Below are 14,632 nucleotides of genomic sequence, written 5' to 3'. Positions count from 1 at the left end.
TCGGGTGATTGCAATTTTCATCAACTTGCATTCAAATGGCAATAAACGTTATTATTTAAAAAAGTTAATCAGGCGTATAACTGTAATAAAAAAGCTCAGCCAAGATGAAATGAAGGAGGAGAGATTTGAAGAATGAAGGGGTGGGGAAGGACTTGTTTTCATGGCTTGACTTTGCCTTAGCATTAAATAAAGACTTTAAAGAGTTCATAGGATAGAATAGATGCCAGGAAAGCACATAGGAAAGCACAGAGAGCCAGGGAATTCACTGTGGACTTCTACCTTTGGAGAGCTCCGAAATCATGGAATGAGTAAAATGCAATGACAATGCCAACACACCATCCATAATACTATATTATGCAGGCAGAGGTGAAGGTGAGCGAGTACATGGCGAGGAATGATGCCAGGAGATGGTTTTGTTAGGCGGTTAAACTATTAAATACCAGCAAATACCCCCCATCGCTTCGCTGACGGGAATACCAGGGCGATGGCCCCGCTTCACACAGGAGCGACAAAAGTTTCACAGGTTTGAACTGAGTCTTCCTGAACTAGATTGTACCGACAACCGACTGAAGTGCAACACAATGACTGGGTGGTCATAGGTACGGGAGGGCAGAATGAAACCATTGCTCCTGTTTTTGCTTCTTGCTGTTGAGGAGTTTATGCTGCTCTAGATTTTTGTTATTCCTTGTTTTTTTTCCCTTCTTTTTCTACTTCTTATTTTTCTTCTTCATTATCTTCCTGTTCTTCTGCCTTTATTGTCCCCCGTCGCACCGCGGAGCGAAAGGGGGACTATGGTTTTACCCTCCGTCCGTGTGTGCATCCGTGCGTGCTTCCGTCCGTCCGTGCGTGCGTTCCCTTGTGAGCGGAATATCTTGAAAAATAAATGAACTACTAACTTCTAATCCGGGGTGTGGGTGTATCGAGGCATAATGAAGAACGCTATTGAAAATTGGGTCGCCACGTCAAAATCCAAGATGGCCGCCACCATATATATGTCTGAACCTTGTGAGCGAAATATCTTGAAAAATAAACGAACTACTAACTTATAATCTGGTGTGTGGGTGTATCTACGCATAAGGAAGAACGCTATTGAAAATTGGGTCGCCACGTCAAAATCCAAGATGGCCGCCACCATGTATGTCTGAACCGGAATTACGCTATTGAAAATTGGGTCGCCACGTCAAAATCCAAGATGGCCACCACCATATATATGTCTGAACCTTGTGAGCGGAATATCTTGAAAAATAAACGAACTACTAACTTCTAATCTGGTGTGTGGGTGTGTCTCCAACCCACTCGCAAATATTATCGACTCTTCCATGTTTTCTGCGTCTTCCACTTTGTCAACTTACATCACTTCAACGACGGGGGACCTAGGCGTAACGCTTGTTCTTCTTGTATCTTCCTTCTTCTATCTGGCTCTCCTTCCTTTCTTCCTCGTTATTATCAAGTCCATGGTTCCTCTGCAAGACAAACCAGGATGCTCCACCTTCCACGAGTTAGAACAAATTTTGCAAAGAAAACATTAGTTTTTGTGGGACCCAAATTTTTGAATTTATTCGATTTGAACCTAAAATCAACTCCCAGCCTTTATTCATTTAAACATAAATTGAAATTAGTATTATTAAATAAATATAGACTTGACACATAGATAATCTTCTTCTGCTCACCAGTATTCCAAGCAGGATAATTTCAAGATAATGGTGAAATTTATGTTAGTGTTTACTGGAGCCCTCTTCCCGTTTCCCATCTTTCTCCCTCTTCTCTTTCCTGTATTCTTTCTTTTTCTTTCACTCTAAATCTGTGTTGTTCAAATGTGTCCAAGTGTATATGTAACACATGTATGTATTTTACTTGTATGTATTAAATGAGGGTCTTTATAATACAAGCTTGGATTTTAACATAAACTCCTCCACATCACTTCATATTAATTTAACATGAAGTCTTAATTACCCATTTTATATTTTATTAATGATTGTGGAAATAAACTTGTCATCTTTTTTCATTGTATATTGCCTACAAAACGCCTTCGCCCATTTCCTATGCCAGAAAGAAAAGAAAAAAACTACAAAAATTTTCAGAAAAAAATACTCCAAAGAAACTCCAAAAAAAACAAAAACATTTTGCATTTCCCTTTTTTATATAATTTGATCTGGTGTTGTTGATGTGGCACAGACATGATAGTTCCGAATGGCCTCCTCCTGCGCCTACATTCCTTGTATATCCTTGTGTGTATTGTTCTTCTTTTATCTTCCTTCTTCTGTCTTCCTCCTTCTTCTGTGTTTCTCTTTCTGCCTTCATTCTCTTTCCTGTTTCTGCCTTCTTCTTCAGCACAGTTTCTTCTTCTTCAGCGCAGTTTCTTCTTCTTCAGCACTAAGGATTTCCCATCACATTTTTCTATCACATTATCAATTTATCAATTATCACATTATCAATATCACATTATCAAGTATCAGTGTTTGATTTTTATCACAAAATTTGAAGTTGTATTGCTTGGGACCTCCTTACCATTACTCGTCGATAAGCGACTATTTCAGTATTCTGGTGTATTTTGTTCTTTCACTCACAGTGAATATAGCGTTTTTAACCACTTTGGGAAAAATAAATAATTAAAATAAAACCCGCTTTCGATTCCTACCAACTTGCATTTCGTCGCCTCTAACTTTCCTTTTTTAATTAATTTATTTATTTTTTGATTGCCATTTTTGGGGGTAATAAGCCCCAACATAAGCCCCCAAAAATCATTTTTTGCTTGGGGTAATAAGCCACATGTCGTGTCGAAATCTGCCCCGTCAGGAATGAATTCATCATTATGATGGAAATAAATTAATCATTTTATTGATGTTTATCCTCGTCAGCATCCAATGAATGAATCAGCGGTGTGTTCAGTTACCAAGTTTCTTGTACAGCTCTCGCCAAGTGTCCTAGGCACTCAAGCAAGCACTCCATTGAACACCTTTGAAAAGGAACGGCCGGCTTGGCAAGTGCTAGCTAGCTGCTTGGTAATTGACCACACCCCTGGACATCTCAACAGCATACAGTACATACAAAACACCCACAAAACGACAATTCGTTCAAAATTAATGACAACAAATATTAATCATGGCTACTTTTGTTGTAATGAAAACGTACCTTGTTCAGTTTATAACTCGTTGTTTTAGTTTTCTAAATGTACATATACTCAGAGGTGACGTTGAGTGTACGAAAGTGTATATTTACATGTTGAGTGTACGAAAGTGTAACTTCTCATCATCATCATCATCACATAACTTCTTTGAAGTGTACGTGCACATAATCTATAACCTTATTTGTGAACATCTGTTTGTTCGGTTGTGCCTCATGGACAGCCGAAGGATGTGACTTAGAGAGGGAAGAGGAGGTCCTTGACGGGGTAACTCTTCACGGCAAAAACATGGGTGCATCACATTTAGACTAAGGGCGTGCCCAAGGGGCGTGGCAGCGGGGCGTGGCTTCCTCTGACTATAAAAATCCCACTACACACACGTGACTGACTATTTATTTTCCGGGCAACACCGGGTAACTCTGCTAGTAACTTCTAAAGGAACAATTAGTGGGGGGGCCTATGTATTCAATTTCAAGTTCGTGTGCAGTTCAAGTTAATTTTTGGCAACCACTATAAATGTATTGTACTGGGTCCTACTAATCGGAAAAATGATGTCGCCATTTTTTTCTGTTGACCTTTAGTGACCTTGACTCAAGGTCAAAGTTCAAACGTCATTACAGTGACCATACTTCATCCAAAGTATATCAACCTGGGTACCAAAATGTGGTAAATTTCACAAGGAACATTGGTTATGACATTTGTTTCGTCATTTGACCTTTCTTTTTTTTGCAATATGCAAATGAGCTAATTAGAGACAAAAATATGCATAATTAGCATACCCTATTAAACATATATCCCGGTTATACATATAATGGCGAGTACATCCCGTCTCCAGAAAATGTTAATTGTTAGTAATTAATCACAAATGTATTCTAGGTCCTATTAGCTGACTGATGTTGTCAATATTCTTGTGACTCTTGTGACCTTGAACTAAGGTCAAAGTTCAAAGAGCATATTTTGGACACAATTCTGCATTACCATGATTGTGTTCCTATGTGCATCTAATGGTTATTGTTGACACACATTGTAAATTTTTTTGCACTGAGTAAACTGGAAACATGTTTTTGCTTTTACATAAGCTTCTTATATTGTTCACAACAAAGGATCTTCATAATCTTCTTCTTCTTCATCAAACCCAAAAGCATGTCCGTGGTCATTGTTAGTACAGTTGTCATCAACTGCACCACACACACATCTCTGTGCAGGTCATATTCTGTGATCTGCAAGAGCAGTGAGAGCTGCATTTTGTTGTCGTACATCCACACCTAACTAGGTGAGTGATGGCATATGGAGCAGGAAGTTGCTTTGTTGAGATGGCCACCAGACCATCACCTTCCACTTTCCACCCAAAGTATGTAGCAGGTGGGAGCTGTGGGTCAGGTACGTAATCTTGGTTGCACACCATTGCTTGGTAGTGGGCATGCGCGATAGCTTCTTCCAAAGCTCCTCGAGTAGGCGGCAACTTTTGAGCTTCTGATTGTTTCTTTGTGAACAATCTCCAGCGGAGGTCGCCAACATTGGTGATGGATGTCCCTGGCTCGTACAACTGACGAACAAACTCTTCTAGAGCTGCAATTGTTTCTGCCGATGGTCCATTACGATTACCAAGAGATGCAAAGGCAGATACCACATCAGGGGAAGATTTCATCAGTGCATGCCAGCAGCTAAGCTTACCCTTACCAGCAAATCTGCCAGTTTGATCTGCTCCAGAGAACGCATGAAAGCCAGGTAGAGCAGCAACCATTTGGTTACCCAGTGCATGAAATATGGGTGACAGCGGGATAACACGTTTCTTGTTTCCTGTCCCTGTCATATTTTTCCAGTTTAGGATCCAGCAGAACACATTTGAGATGGTAACTAATGATTGGCATTCAATAATAATGCGAAGTGATGGGATTTACGTGTATGGTGAAGACTACATGTTAATTATGCATATCTTTTTCTCTAATTAGGTCATTTGCTTATTAATTTGCATATTGCAAACATCTGAGAGGGCAAATGACAAAACAAATGTCATAAGCAATGTTCCTTGTGAAATTTGGCACATTTTGGTACCAAGGTCGATATACTTTGAATGAAGTATGGTCGCTGTAATGACGTTTGAACTTTGACCTTGAGTCAAGGTCACTAAAGGTCAACAGAAAAACAGTTATGTTGACCGTCTAAAGGTCAACGACATCATTTTTCCGATTAGTAGGACCCAGTAGAATACATTTATAGTGGTTGCCCAAAATTAACATGAACTGCACACGAACTTGAAATTGAGTACATAGGCACCTCCACTACTGGGTTCGAATCCCAACCCAGCTATAAAATGTCGGTTTGGTGTTTCACAGGCAGGGTGATTCACCAATGTGTGTTCCATCCTTCGGATGGACGACAAACTGGGGGTCCCGTCTTCCGGTATTAGTTAGCGGACGCTAAAGATACCACGGTGTCCTTCACGAAGAGTAGGTGAGTATCCGCTGGCACCATGGCCAAAATCCCAAATTCCTGCTAGGCGAATGTCAGGCCTGGCCAGGCCGGTTCGTGAAAGACTTGGGCCAAGCTTCCCCTGGCCGACCTCACAAGGTAGGATAATAGTGGCCGTTAAAGAGCAACAACAAATCAGGTTACGCTATAACATTGCCTTGATACAACAAAATGCTCCAGTCACAAAATATTCACTGTTCATTCGTGGAGCGACATGGTAAGGACATTTTCACATGGATATGTCGAGACAATGTTCTGCCTCTGCACTCCTATATCAAAGTAGGTGCTTGTTTTTGCATCCCTTACACATGGATATGCCACCTTAAAGGGTGAGATAAATCAAAGAGCATCACACACTGCAGGGTTTCCTCCATAGCTGGGTCAGAATTTGGAACGAGGTACATTTGGGCCTCCCAGGGGTTCAATTTTTTTTTTTGGAATAGCTAAAAATCACCTTGATATCCTTAAAGCCCTAAGCCTGGCCTATCGAACGCAGCCAAACTGACACCGATCGGCCCAGAGGTCCGTTTTTATTCATGGTCAAAGTTTCCCTTCCTTGTTAGCATAACGTAAGAGACCAAAATAAGATATATGAATTCCTTCCTCTTTTTCCCGAAGATGCTGTTTCGGCTGGTTTTGCGTACTTAACGCACCAGGACCGTCCCGATCTTTTGAAATGGCATAGAATTCAAGCTAATGTGATGGTCTGATGGTATATTTCACTTCGATATGCACTTACCTGGCTTACAGGGAGCATGACGTGCGTAACGTAAGAGACCGTTATGGTTTCTAAATTCACACTCAAGCTTGTTGTGTCTCAGAGAAACAAAGGAGGTCAATGATTTTTACAGAGTTAATACATACGTATAAGTGCTGTTCGTTGCGCCCTAAAGAAGAACTATGGAACACCCTGATATGTGTAAAACAGGGCTTATATAAATATCTCTTACGTTACGGTTCATCTGCTTCATCCTATATGAGGAGGAGCTGTGACTCAGGAACTGACATGAGTAACACAAAAACACATTCAGTAGAGTAGTTATATAGATCTACTTTTATTCCAGCTGTGAAAAGTATCTGAAAAAGGCTTTTATAATGAATGCATGGCTTTGAAGGGTAACGAACTACTAAAAAAATGCCCTTTTTCACCATTTTTTGAGGTTGAGAGGCTTATAACATGTAGATAATTGATAAAAAGTATATAAAACTATACATTTTCTGAAAGCCGTGATTGTGTTCTACAAGATGACACCTAAATGTACTAATTCAGAACATTTGGGACAAAGTTATATAGGTTTAAAGCAATCAATGTGTGTTTTTGGGGATTTGTACCTCGTTCAAAATTCTGACACAGCTACATATACAATGCATGGGAGTAGGAAACGGCAGAGAGGGATGGGTTCCCTTTAGAAATGATCACAGTGGAAATTTATGAATATAGTCAGCTATATGGAGTAGCTGGATCAGGGTGCAGATATTAAATAAAAAGGAAATGGCGAGGCCATTTCAGGAAGTCATTGCAGAAATATTTTGGAGACACTTACTTGGAGGCTGCTGCTTTCCAACCACACAGGTCCATTCACCATGGCTGTGGCATTTACAAAGGTAAGTGCGTTCCTGAACCTCAGGGCTCCAGGTTTCTCCCACCAGGTAAACGCGTTTAGAGTCTGGATCCTGGCATTGCTCTGTTGGCATGCATAAACTTCACATAATTATACAAAACTAATTGCCGTTATCCCTTCAATATACCGAGTAAAACACAAATGTCTCAGGCATGTTTCTATGCCAAGTGCGTCTGTATAAAGTAGCGCGGCACTCGGTAGAGGGTATACCTCCGCCAGGCTGAACATCGTTTTGTATCCCACTGATAGGCCGGATCTGCATCCACACCTTAACCAAAATCGAATCCGCTTGTTCTTGTCACTTGGCCAACTCATCCACCAAGTTTAGTCATAAGTTGTTAACAACATTTTGAAACATCATGCTGTATATCGTTTTTGACCCGATCTCTCAATGGTGAAGAATCACTTAAAAGAAAAATAAATTAAATAATAAATTATCGTGTCCGGATCTAGATTTTCACCAAAATCGAATCTATTCATCCTTCACCAAATCCAAATCCGTCCATAACATTTTGAGATATCCAGCTCACAGACAGAGGGACAAACAGACAGACAGACCGGGGTGAAAACATAACCTCCGTCCACCCGCAGTGGCGGAGGTAGTAAATAACAAGATGAAAATGCATCACTTCAGCACCATTTGCTCACTTTATGCGTGAAATATTTCTGTTCATATTTGGTATTCATGAACTTTTCACAACTACTTCACTGTCCAAGACATCCAAACAGTCTTCTCGCGACGATTGTGGCAATTTGGTCAAAAGCATCATCCTCTTAAACAACCAACACCAAATGTAACTCTTTTGTCCTTCAAAATAATCCTGGTTTTGTTTTTCCTGTGAACCTCAGCAGAAATCCTGTCATATGGCGCCAAAGAATGAGAAAGTTGGAATGGTTTTTAGATATGCACCCTGGGAGATTTGAAGCAAGAATGAACGAGTTTGATTAAAAAGGATTTGTCTGTGTTATCCGGAGAATGCAAGAAGCTGCGAGGCCTTGCAAAACCGCGTGAAAGCTAGATGAGTCAATTGTGGCAATAAAACTCACAAATATGAATTGCATTAGGGTTTGGAAAACTCGAGGCATGCGGAGCTCTCTTGCTTGGAATACAGTCAACAGAATCTACATATGCAGGAACAACAAAGCAAGGCAAGTGTTATGGATGGTCTTTTTTGCCAGTCTAGTTCATCAGTCCTGCTGCCTACCCAACTTCACTTTGACTGAAGAGGGATTCATGAAGAGTAGTATTCGTGTGGACTATGTACCTAGTCCGTCACAAGTCCATAGCCTATGACCTTGGCCTAGGCAAGTGCAGTTCATCATCCGCCCAGAATGGTGACGGTGTTGGAACTTCTCCCTTGAAGAGTAAAAGATTCCATGCACAACACAATCATCTGTTGGACAAACAGAAAACAGCAGCATGTGTTACATCTGGCAGCACTTTTAGCTCCAAAGGAAGCAAGGAATTGAGGCAAAAAAAAGGAAGCAAGGAATTGAGGCAAAAAAAAGGAAGCAAGGAATTGAGGCAAAAAAAAGGAAGCAAGGAATTGAGGCAAAAAAAAGGAAGCAAGGAATTGAGGCAAAAAAAAGGAAGCAAGGAATTGAGGCAAAAAAAAGGAAGCAAGGAATTGAGGCAAAAAAAAGGAAGCAAGGAATTGAGGCAAAAAAAAGGAAGCAAGGAATTGAGGGGGAAAAAAGGAAGCAAGGAATTGAGGGGGAAAAAAGGAAGCAAGGAATTGAGGCAAAAAAAAAGGAAGCAAGGAATTGAGGCAAGAAAAAGGAAGCAAGGAATTGAGGCAAAAAAAAGGAAGCAAGGAATTGAGGCAAAAAAAAGGAAGCAAGGAATTGAGGAAAAAAAAAAAGGAAGCAAGGAATTGAGGGGGAAAAAAGGAAGCAAGGAATTGAGGCAAAAAAAAAGGGAGCAAGGAATTGAGGCAAAAAAAAGGAAGCAAGGAATTGAGTCAAAAAAAAGGAAGCATGGAATTGAGGGGGAAAAAAGGAAGCAAGGAATTGAGGCAAAAAAAAGGAAGCAAGGAATTGAGGGAAAAAAAAGGAAGCAAGGAATTGAGGCAAAAAAAAGGAAGCAAGGAATTGAGGAAAAAAAAAAAGGAAGCAAGGAATTGAGGGGGAAAAAAGGAAGCAAGGAATTGAGGCAAAAAAAAAGGGAGCAAGGAATTGAGGCAAAAAAAAAGGAAGCAAGGAATTGAGTCAAAAAAAAGGAAGCAAGGAATTGAAGAAAAAAAAAGGAAGCAAGGAATTGAGGCAAAAAAAAGGAAGCAAGGAATTGAGGGAAAAAAAAAAGGAAGCAAGGAATTGAGGCAAAAAAAAGGAAGCAAGGAATTGAGGGGGAAAAAAGGAAGCAAGGAATTGAGGCAAAAAAAAAGGGAGCAAGGAATTGAGGCAAAAAAAAAAGGAAGCAAGGAATTGAGGCAAAAAAAAAGGGAGCAAGGAATTGAGGCAAAAAAAAAAGGTAGCAAGGAATTGAGGGGAAAAAAAAGGAAGCATGGAATTGAGGCAAAAAAAAGGAAGCAAGGAATTGAGGGGAAAAAAAAAGGTAGCAAGGAATTGAGGGGAAAAAAAAGGTAGCAAGGAATTGAGGCAAAAAAAAAGGGAGCAAGGAATTGAGGCAAAAAAAAAAGGAAGCAAGGAATTGAGACAAAAAAAAGGAAGCAAGGAATTGAGGGGGAAAAAAGGAAGCAAGGAATTGAGGCAAAAAAAAGGAAGCAAGGAATTGAGGGGGAAAAAAGGAAGCAAGGAATTGAGGCAAAAAAAAAGGGAGCAAGGAATTGAGGCAAAAAAAAAAGGAAGCAAGGAATTGAGACAAAAAAAGGAAGCAAGGAATTGAGGGGGAAAAAAGGAAGCAAGGAATTGAGGCAAAAAAAGGGAGCAAGGAATTGAGGGGAAAAAAAAAGGAAGCAAGGAATTGAGGCAAAAAAAAAAGGAAGCAAGGAATTGAGGCCAAAAAAAAGGAAGCAAGGAATTGAGGGGGAAAAAAGGAAGCAAGGAATTGAGGGGAAAAAAAGGAAGCAAAGAATTGAGGCCAAAAAAAAGGAAGCATGGAATTGAGGCAAAAAAAAAAGGAAGCAAGGAATTGAGGGGAAAAAAAGGAAGCAAAGAATTGAGGCAAAAAAAAAAGGAAGCAAGGAATTGAGGCCAAAAAAAAAAAAGGAAGCATGGAATTGAGGCAAAAAAAAGGAAGCATGGAATTGAGGCAAAAAAAAGGAAGCAAGGAATTGAGGGAAAAAAAGGAAGCAAGGAATTGAGGGGAAAAAAAGGAAGCATGGAATTGAGGCAAAAAAAAGGAAGCATGGAATTGAGGCAAAAAAAAGGAAGCATGGAATTGAGGCAAAAAAAAGGAAGCATGGAATTGAGGCAAAAAAAAGGAAGCAAGGAATTGAGGGAAAAAAAGGAAGCAAGGAATTGAGGCAAAAAAAAGGAAGCATGGAATTGAGGCAAAAAAAAGGAAGCAAGGAATTGAGGGGAAAAAAAGGAAGCAAGGAATTGAGGCAAAAAAAAGGAAGCAAGGAATTGAGGAAAAAAAAAAAGGAAGCAAGGAATTGAGGCAAAAAAAAGGAAGCAAGGAATTGAGGGGGAAAAAAGGAAGCAAGGAATTGAGGCAAAAAAAAAGGGAGCAAGGAATTGAGGCAAAAAAAAGGAAGCAAGGAATTGAGGCAAAAAAAAGGAAGCAAGGAATTGAGGCAAAAAAAAAAGGAAGCAAAGAATTGAGGGAAAAAAAAGGTAGCAAGGAATTGAGGCAAAAAAAAAGGGAGCAAGGAATTGAGGCAAAAAAAAAAGGAAGCAAGGAATTGAGGCAAAAAAAAAGGAAGCAAGGAATTGAGGGGGAAAAAAGGAAGCAAGGAATTGAGGCAAAAAAAAAGGGAGCAAGGAATTGAGGCAAAAAAAAGGAAGCAAGGAATTGAGGCAAAAAAAAGGAAGCAAGGAATTGAGGCAAAAAAAAAAGGAAGCAAAGAATTGAGGGAAAAAAAAGGTAGCAAGGAATTGAGGCAAAAAAAAAGGAAGCAAGGAATTGAGGCAAAAAAAAAAGGAAGCAAGGAATTGAGACAAAAAAAAGGAAGCAAGGAATTGAGGGGGAAAAAAGGAAGCAAGGAATTGAGGCAAAAAAAAGGTAGCAAGGAATTGAGGGGGAAAAAAGGAAGCAAGGAATTGAGGCAAAAAAAAAGGGAGCAAGGAATTGAGGCAAAAAAAAAAGGAAGCAAGGAATTGAGACAAAAAAAAGGAAGCAAGGAATTGAGGGGGAAAAAAGGAAGCAAGGAATTGAGGCAAAAAAAGGGAGCAAGGAATTGAGGGGAAAAAAAAAGGAAGCAAGGAATTGAGGCAAAAAAAAGGAAGCAAGGAATTGAGGGGGAAAAAAGGAAGCAAGGAATTGAGGCAAAAAAAAAGGGAGCAAGGAATTGAGGCAAAAAAAAAAGGAAGCAAGGAATTGAGACAAAAAAAAGGAAGCAAGGAATTGAGGGGGAAAAAAGGAAGCAAGGAATTGAGGCAAAAAAAGGGAGCAAGGAATTGAGGGGAAAAAAAAAGGAAGCAAGGAATTGAGGCAAAAAAAAAAGGAAGCAAGGAATTGAGGCCAAAAAAAAGGAAGCAAGGAATTGAGGGGGAAAAAAGGAAGCAAGGAATTGAGGGGAAAAAAAGGAAGCAAAGAATTGAGGCAAAAAAAAAGGAAGCAAGGAATTGAGGCCAAAAAAAAGGAAGCAAGGAATTGAGGCAAAAAAAAGGAAGCAAGGAATTGAGGAAAAAAAAAAAGGAAGCATGGAATTGAGGCAAAAAAAAAAGGAAGCAAGGAATTGAGGGGAAAAAAAGGAAGCAAAGAATTGAGGCAAAAAAAAAGGAAGCAAGGAATTGAGGCCAAAAAAAAAAAAGGAAGCATGGAATTGAGGCAAAAAAAAGGAAGCATGGAATTGAGGCAAAAAAAAGGAAGCAAGGAATTGAGGGAAAAAAAAGGAAGCAAGGAATTGAGGCAAAAAAAAGGAAGCAAGGAATTGAGGAAAAAAAAAAAGGAAGCAAGGAATTGAGGCAAAAAAAAGGAAGCAAGGAATTGAGGGGGAAAAAAGGAAGCAAGGAATTGAGGCAAAAAAAAAGGGAGCAAGGAATTGAGGCAAAAAAAAGGAAGCAAGGAATTGAGGCAAAAAAAAGGAAGCAAGGAATTGAGGGAAAAAAAAGGAAGCAAGGAATTGAGGCAAAAAAAAGGAAGCAAGGAATTGAGGAAAAAAAAAAAGGAAGCAAGGAATTGAGGCAAAAAAAAGGAAGCAAGGAATTGAGGGGGAAAAAAGGAAGCAAGGAATTGAGGCAAAAAAAAAGGGAGCAAGGAATTGAGGCAAAAAAAAGGAAGCAAGGAATTGAGGCAAAAAAAAGGAAGCAAGGAATTGAGGGGAAAAAAAGGAAGCAAGGAATTGAGGCAAAAAAAAAGGAAGCAAGGAATTGAGGCCAAAAAAACAACAAGGAAGCATGGAATTGAGGCAAAAAAAAGGAAGCATGGAATTGAGGCAAAAAAAAGGAAGCAAGGAATTGAGGGGGAAAAAAGGAAGCAAGGAATTGAGGAAAAAAAAAAGGAAGCAAGGAATTGAGGCAAAAAAAAGGAAGCAAGGAATTGAGGGGGAAAAAAGGAAGCAAGGAATTGAGGCAAAAAAAAAGGGAGCAAGGAATTGAGGCAAAAAAAAGGAAGCAAGGAATTGAGGCAAAAAAAAGGAAGCAAGGAATTGAGGGAAAAAAAAGGAAGCAAGGAATTGAGGCAAAAAAAAGGAAGCAAGGAATTGAGGAAAAAAAAAAAGGAAGCAAGGAATTGAGGCAAAAAAAAGGAAGCAAGGAATTGAGGGGGAAAAAAGGAAGCAAGGAATTGAGGCAAAAAAAAGGAGCAAGGAATTGAGGGGGAAAAAAGGAAGCAAGGAATTGAGGGGGAAAAAAGGAAGCAAGGAATTGAGGCAAAAAAAAGGCAGCTAGGCATTGAGGCAAAAAAAAGGAAGCAAGGAATTGAGGCAAAAAAAAGGAAGCAAGGAATTGAGGGGAAAAAAAGGAAGCAAGGAATTGAGGCAAAAAAAAAGGAAGCAAGGAATTGAGGCCAAAAAAACAACAAGGAAGCATGGAATTGAGGCAAAAAAAAGGAAGCATGGAATTGAGGCAAAAAAAAGGAAGCAAGGAATTGAGGGGGAAAAAAGGAAGCAAGGAATTGAGGAAAAAAAAAAAGGAAGCAAGGAATTGAGGCAAAAAAAAGGAAGCAAGGAATTGAGGGGGAAAAAGGAAGCAAGGAATTGAGGCAAAAAAAAAGGGAGCAAGGAATTGAGGCAAAAAAAAGGAAGCAAGGAATTGAGGCAAAAAAAAGGAAGCAAGGAATTGAGGGAAAAAAAAGGAAGCAAGGAATTGAGGCAAAAAAAAGGAAGCAAGGAATTGAGGAAAAAAAAAAAGGAAGCAAGGAATTGAGGCAAAAAAAAGGAAGCAAGGAATTGAGGGGGAAAAAAGGAAGCAAGGAATTGAGGCAAAAAAAAGGAGCAAGGAATTGAGGGGGAAAAAAGGAAGCAAGGAATTGAGGGGGAAAAAAGGAAGCAAGGAATTGAGGCAAAAAAAAGGCAGCTAGGCATTGAGGCAAAAAAAGGAAGGAAGGAATTGAGGGGAAAAATATGAAAGCAAGGAATTGAGGCAAAAAAAAGGAAGCAAGGAATTGAGGGCGAAAAAAGGAAGCAAGGAATTGAAGCAAAAAAAAAGGGAGCAAGGAATTGAGGCAAAAAAAAGGAAGCAAGGAATCGAGGCAAAAAAAAAGGGAGCAAAGAATTGAGGCAAAAAAAAAAGGAAGCAAGGAATTGAGGCAAAAAAAAGGAAGCAAGGAATTGAGGGGGAAAAAAGGAAGCAAGGAATTGAGGAAAAAAAAAAAGGGAGCAAGGAATTGAGGCAAAAAAAAAAGGAAGCATGGAATTGAGACAAAAAAAAGGAAGCAAAGAATTGAGGCAAAAAAAGGAAGCAAGGAATTGAGGCCAAACAAAAAAAGGAAGCAAGGAATTGAGGGGAAAAAAAAAGGAAGCAAGGAATTGAGGCAAAAAAAAAAAGAAGCAAGGATTTGAGGCAAAAAAAAAAGGAAGCATGAAATTGAGGCAAAAAAGGAGGAAGCAAGGAATTGAGGCAAAAAAAAAAGGAAGCATGGAATTGAGACAAAAAAAAAAGGAAGCATGGAATTGAGACAAAAAAAGGAAGCAAAGAATTGAGGCAAAAAAAAGGAAGCAAGGAATTGAGGCCAAAAAAAAAGGAAGCAAGGAATTGAGGCCAAAAAAAAAAGGAAGCATGGAAATGAGGCAAAAAAAGGAAGCAAGGAATTCAGGGAGGAAAAAAAGGAAGCAAGGAATTGAGGCAAAAAAAAAAGAAGCAAGGATTTGAGGCAAAAAAAAAAAGGAAGCATGAAATTGAGGCAAAA

The 14,632-nt window shown here is 39.4% G+C and overlaps 1 protein-coding gene across 2 annotated transcripts in view; it reads right to left on the bottom strand.

Moving 5' to 3' along the window:
• LOC137433894 (fibronectin) overlaps positions 1 to 14,632 on the bottom strand; it is a 270,389-nt gene that overhangs the window by 186,173 nt on the left and 69,584 nt on the right. The window contains exons 8-9 of one of the 2 annotated variants that reach the window (XM_078785942.1): positions 8,484 to 8,612; positions 7,141 to 7,281 (exon numbers count right to left, since the gene is read on the bottom strand). In XM_078785942.1, the coding sequence (XP_078642068.1) occupies positions 7,141 to 7,281; positions 8,484 to 8,612 (270 nt within the window). The remainder of the gene's footprint in view (positions 1 to 7,140; positions 7,282 to 8,483; positions 8,613 to 14,632) is intronic. The other variant, XM_078785943.1, reaches the window with a different exon arrangement.

Source organism: Myxine glutinosa, chromosome 10, assembly GCF_964187855.1.
Source record: "Myxine glutinosa chromosome 10, kmMyxGlut1.1, whole genome shotgun sequence".
NCBI lineage: Eukaryota > Metazoa > Chordata > Myxini > Myxiniformes > Myxinidae > Myxine > Myxine glutinosa.
Note: the sequence above shows the minus strand (reverse complement) of the source record. Positions and strands in the feature narration are given on the sequence as shown.